This window comes from Leptopilina heterotoma, unplaced genomic scaffold (genome assembly GCF_015476425.1).
Source record: "Leptopilina heterotoma isolate Lh14 unplaced genomic scaffold, ASM1547642v1 Lhet_21, whole genome shotgun sequence".
Classification (NCBI taxonomy): Eukaryota; Metazoa; Arthropoda; class Insecta; order Hymenoptera; family Figitidae; genus Leptopilina; species Leptopilina heterotoma.
Genome location: NW_025110925.1, coordinates 1,745,668 through 1,751,667, shown reverse-complemented (window position 1 = coordinate 1,751,667; position 6,000 = coordinate 1,745,668). Strand labels below are relative to the sequence as shown.

The 6,000-nt window shown below is 19.6% G+C and overlaps 1 protein-coding gene across 2 annotated transcripts in view; it reads left to right on the top strand.

Annotated features, from left to right (window-relative positions):
* The first annotated feature begins 221 nt into the window (after window positions 1-221).
* LOC122501516 (E3 ubiquitin-protein ligase UBR5) overlaps window positions 222-6,000 on the top strand; it is a 30,431-nt gene continuing 24,652 nt past the window's right edge. For both annotated transcript variants that reach the window (XM_043611042.1, XM_043611041.1), the window contains exons 1-2: window positions 222-431; window positions 4,046-4,246. In XM_043611042.1, coding sequence (XP_043466977.1) covers window positions 370-431; window positions 4,046-4,246 — 263 coding nt within the window. In that variant the 5' untranslated portion in view covers window positions 222-369. The remainder of the gene's footprint in view (window positions 432-4,045; window positions 4,247-6,000) is intronic.

Genomic DNA, 6,000 nt, shown 5'->3' with positions numbered 1-6,000 from the left:
AAACACACTTGGAAAAAAATTATTTGTTTATTTATTTCTACAAAACTATATAATTAATTTGTTTCTGATATTCAAATAAAATGAAATGCACAGTTTTCCCCTCGTTTCTTATATTTAAAATTGCGCGGTTATTTCCCAGCCAATCATTGCGCATGCGCAAAACCAAGGAGGCGAACTTTTAATGTTTTTGCGAACGCAAATAGGTTGGACACGTTAGTTTTTAGGAATACGTAACTGGATGTTTCTCCTGTCCTGAAACATGGCTGGCTCAGTTTATTGTAGTGAAATTTTGTGTATAAAAAGATATTAAAAAGAAACTGCTGCTACCTTTTTCATCAGTTTTCAAACATTTCATTTACAGAGACAAAGATGACTTCAATACATTTTGTTGTTCATCCATTGCCTGGAACGGATGATCAATTAAACGAACGGTATGTAGAAAAATTCTCTGCACTACACTTCCAATAAGCTAACATGACTTACATGAAATGCATAGAGAAATGAATTTGATTAATTTCCACTCTGATATTTTTAATTCTTTAACAATCATTTTCAAGTATTCATGACTAGAAATTAGTGAATTTGATTCATTATTGTAGAATTTTATTTGCATTTCCTATATTCTAAATAGGAAACACAATACACAAGGCTTTTCCAGTTTTCCTGTGATGCAATGACTTCATCTTTAATGATTAGCATTAACTATATAGGAATTGTTAACCCGCTAGAAATTCCAATCAATTTTCATTTCATTTGATTTTATTTTCGTACTGCTCTTTTTTTTGTGATGATTTTTTTTCATTTTCTCACCGGCTATAGTTAGACACGTGAAAAATATATGTATAAAAAAGAAGTGGAAAAATTATTAGACTGCTTGCCTATATACTGCTTTTAGATTGATTGAAATTTTTTTTTTGTATTTTTCATAAATTTTAGACTTTATTTATCAATCGAATATTGTTTTTATTTTGAAACTGATTTTTTGTTGTTGTTTCTCAAGTATCATTTATTATATAGATGGAGCGCAATGATTAAAAGATATATTAATTTTATAAGATATATATTTTTTTCCGAATTCTAACCTGACAGCTTTCAAGTAATTATTATTTTTTTTTATATTCAAAGTTTCTAATAATCTGAATATTTATTATCGAGTTTGAGTTCAATCAAGATAAATGTGAACTCTACACGTTTAGAGTGTATATGATGTTCTTACTCCATTTTGTCAAACTTACACGTAATATAATTCAATTTTTTTCTTAATTATCTCACTTTACTTGCAATGCACGTTTATTTTAAAATTAAAACTTTCGTAAAGAATTACTTTCATTTATTTTTATTTTATTTATTTATTAAAAAAAATGTAAGGAATTATTAATTTTATATTTAATAAATTATTTATTTTTTATTTATTTATTTAGAAAATCACTTATTATTAGTGTATTATTTCTATACTTATAATTATTAATCTTCATTTCTTTACTTTCAATGTTCGTTTATTACGAAATTAAAATTTTCCAAAATAATTATTTTGATTCATTTTTATTTATGCAAAAAATGTAATTATTAATTTCATATTTATTACTATAATTATTAGAATTTAGTTTACATATTTATATTTAGTAAATGTTTATTTCCTTATACTTTCAATGAATGTTTATTTTAAAATTAAAACTTTCCAAAAGAATTTAGTTTTTTCAATTTCTGACAATAATTTCTTTTTAAATAAATTAATTTTTGAAAAACTATCACAAAATTATTACTTATTAATTATTAATAATTATTATTATTAATATTATTAATATTATTATTATTATTAATTATTACTTATTTAATGAAAACTTTTACTTCAATATTTCAAAATTAATTCAATTTTAAATGAGTTGCTTTTTCAATTTTCATAGCAGAAGGTTTCAATATAGAATTTTAGAAAATTTCAATTTTTAATAAATTTAATTAGAAATTTTAAGAACTTAGTTTTTCGAACAATTTTAATAACTCAAATTCTTCTGAAACTAGTTACATTTTTGAATATGTATTTAATATTATAAATAATGAGTTTATAGAAGAATTTTAATTAAAAACACTATAAAAAGAATTGAATTTTAGAGAAATTACAAATTCTTTCAGAAATTCAATTATTTTCAAAAGTAATAAAATTCTTCTCAGAAATTCAATTATATTCAAAAAATTTTTTTAAATTCTTGGCAAAAATTCAATTATTTTGAAAAATGTTCCTCAATTTAATGATTTTCAATATCTATTTTAAAATTTTCCAAAAATTGAATTATTTAAAAAAAAATTTGATTAAGTTTTGCGCAAAAATTTAATTATTTTCATAAATAATAAAAATTTCACATAAATTCAATTATTTATTAATTTTTTTTTGAATTTCACAATAATTCAATTATTTTCATAAATAATAAAAATTTCCCAGAAATTCAATTATTTATAAATTTTTTATAAATTTCTTCACAATAATTCAAATATTTTTATAAAGAATAAAATTTTGTTCAAGAATTCAATTATTTTTATAAATAATAAAATTCTTTTTAAAAAAATTCAATTATTTTTATAAATAATAAAACTCATCGCAGAATTTCAATTATTTTTAATTCAATTTTAATCATAGTTCTTGAAAAATGTTATTTTTATTAAAAATCAAATTTTTATTAAAATTCGTCGAAAGAATTGAATTATTTGAAAAAAAGGTTGATAAAATTCTTTACCAGAGTTCAATTTAAAAAAAAAAATTATTAAAATTCGTCGTAAGAATTCAATTACAATTTTAAAAAAAAATGTTGATAAATTTCCTCATTAGAATCCAATTTTAAGAAATATTCTAATAAAAATTAATTTAAAAATGAATTTCAGTTAAAATTTTTAGATAACAAATTAAAGCGTTAATTGTTAGAAATAATTGAATTTTGAAAAGGTTTCAAATTAAAATCTTTGAAAATTTGAATTTTCTTATACTTGTAACTGACAATTCTGTAGAATTAATTTTGCTTAATGTTTAATTGAATTTTTTTGAAATTTTATTGAAGTTTTTATTTTCTAATATTTAATCGAAAAATTTCCAAATAATCGAAATTTCGTAAAATTGAATTATTAACAAATGGATTTGAAAATTCTCAAAGAACTTTTTCAAAAAATTATTAAAAATAATAAAAAGAAATTCCCTTCATTTTATTATTAAAAATAATTGAATTAAAAAAGAATTTTAATTAAAAATTCTAGAAAATAATCGAAGTGAAATGAAAATAATTTTGAATTATTATAAAACATTCTTATAAGTTGTTAATTTTCAAAAAGATTTAAATTTTAATATTTTGGAGAATTTGAATTCCTATCGAAAAGCAATAATGATTAAATATTTATTTAAAAATAAAATTATTGATGTTTTCGAATAATTTTACTTTTGAAGAAATTTGTAAATAAATTTAATAGAACTTTTTTTTGAGTATCTAATAATTTTCAGAATGAATCAGAATATTCTTTAGAGTCAGGAAAATAGTCAAAAGAATTAATTTTTATTTGTTAAAAAATGTACCAAATTATGAAACGTTTTTAATCAATTTTAGCATTTTTTTTAATTACAATAATATCTGATTTGTGCAAATTTTTTTTAATTTTTCGCACTTTTAGTTAAAATTTGCGGTTACATTTGTCTTAAGAATGATTTGTAAAAAAATTTATTAAGTTTTTTAAAAAATGTACATTTCTATAATAATTTTTCCTAAATTAACAGATACGTGTTACAAATTGAAGGCAATGAATCATTAACTTTATTTTTAGCCTTATTAGCATTGAATATAATCATTAATAAGGAATTTGGAGAACATAGAGATAATAAACTTGTTTTAATATGTGGAAAAGAAGTTTTCCTAAAAGAAAGAAAATTTGTTGTACTTACTGGGAAATTTAATTCGCATTAATTTGATAATAAAATGTTAATTTTATATTAAACTATTTCTGTTAAAAATTAAAATTTATTAATGAGGAATTTTTGAAATTTAAAGCCAAACGAATTTTTTGATTTCAGATTGAAAGAAGTGTCGGAGAAAATAAACAGATATGGATTTGTAACATCACCAGCGCTTAACGGTCTTAAAACCTCCGTTAAACGACTAGTTGTAGGACCTACACATATTGCACTTCTTATGGAGGACAATAGAATTTGTCGAGTTGCATTCACAGTCCTTTACGATAGATTGGATTTACGAAAAAATGAACCGAACAGAAGGTATTATTACTCTGAATAATTAATAATATTTTTCTTTCAGTTTTTCTTTCAAAATTTATTCGTTCAGAAAACGAATTTTCTCTCCATCGTAGTCTTTTTGCATTTTTTGATTTTTAAAAATGTTTCTTTCTCACTTGGGAAAGTATTATTTTCTTCTAATATGCTTTTATAATCGAACGACCGAGAAAAAAAATTTGCTGAGTGCTCGGTTGTTAAACGTTCTGTACAACGTTGACTTAAAATCAAAACAAAGATTACTTTTTATAAAAAAAAAAATATTACCTTGTGTAGTAAAATGAAAACAAAAATGCGTGACTTTGGGTCGGTATCATTTTGGCAGATAAGTTTTTGTGAAGATTGATATGGCGAACAACTGGAGATATCATTTTGTTTAACTGGTGAAATACCACATTTTTTAGTATAAAAATTCAACTTATTTCGATTTTTATAGCGTGAAAAATAACTAACGACAAATCTTTCAGAAATTATTTTTGAATTATTTTTCTAATTAAATTTTCGAAATTTACAATTAATAAAACAGATTTTGAAGAATTTAAATTTTGTAAAATTTAATTAAAAATAATTGCTTTTTTTCAAGAATTTTATTAAATTTTATCAAAATCAACTTTCGAAGAATTTTAATTTTTAAATTTTGAAAATAATTTAATTCTAAAAAGTTTTAAAGAAAAATTTTCAAGTGTAAATTTAAAAATGAAAATCAATAAAAATTATATTGAAACTACTAGCAAATGTTACGCGCGGAACGTGATATTCAATTTTTTATTATTATTATGCAAATTACAAAATTTTTTATTTTCAAATATGAATTTTTGAATAATTTCAGATTCAAACTTTAAAAAAATTCAATTATTAACTAATTTACTAATTAACTATTCTTGTTTATTAATTTCAAAAATTTTAATAAAATTCTTCACTCGAATTCAATAATTTTTATAAATAATAACATTCTTCGTAAGAATTCAATTATTTTTTTGAAAAGTAAAATCTTTGGAAAAATTTAATTATTTTCAAAAAAATTTCACGAAAGAATTCAATTATTTCCTAAAATTTTAATAAATGAATCGAAACAATTCAATGTTGTTTATAAATAGTAAAATTCTTTGCAAAAATTCCATTATTTACAATTTTAATAATATTTCATGAAAGAATTCAATTTAAAAAAAAATTTTTACTAATATTTTTTGAACAAATTTTATTTTATTTAAAAAATAGTAGAATTCTTTGCAAAAATGCAATTATTTTTAATACAATTTTAATACATAACATATTTTATAAAGGAATTCAATTTTAAAAAATTTTTAATAATATTTTTCGAAAAAGTTCAATTATTTTCTAAAATTCTTTGCAAAAATTCAATTATTTTTAATACAATTTTAACAAAATTTCATAAACGAATTCAATTTTTTTTTAATTTTTAATATTTTTCGAAAAATTTAATTATTTTTTAAAATACTTTGCAAATTTCAATTATTTTTAATACAATTTTAACAAAATTTCATAAACGAATTCAATTTAAAAAAAATGTTTAATAATATTTTTCAAAAAAATTCAATTATTTTCTAAAATTTTAATAAAACATTTAGAAACAATTTATAAATAGTAAAATTCTTTGCAAAAATTCAATTATTTTCAAAAAAAATTCCACGAAAGAATACATTTTTTTCAACGATTAATTCATTATAAAATTTTTTAAAAGAATTCAATTATTTTCTAAAATTTTAATAAAATTCAAT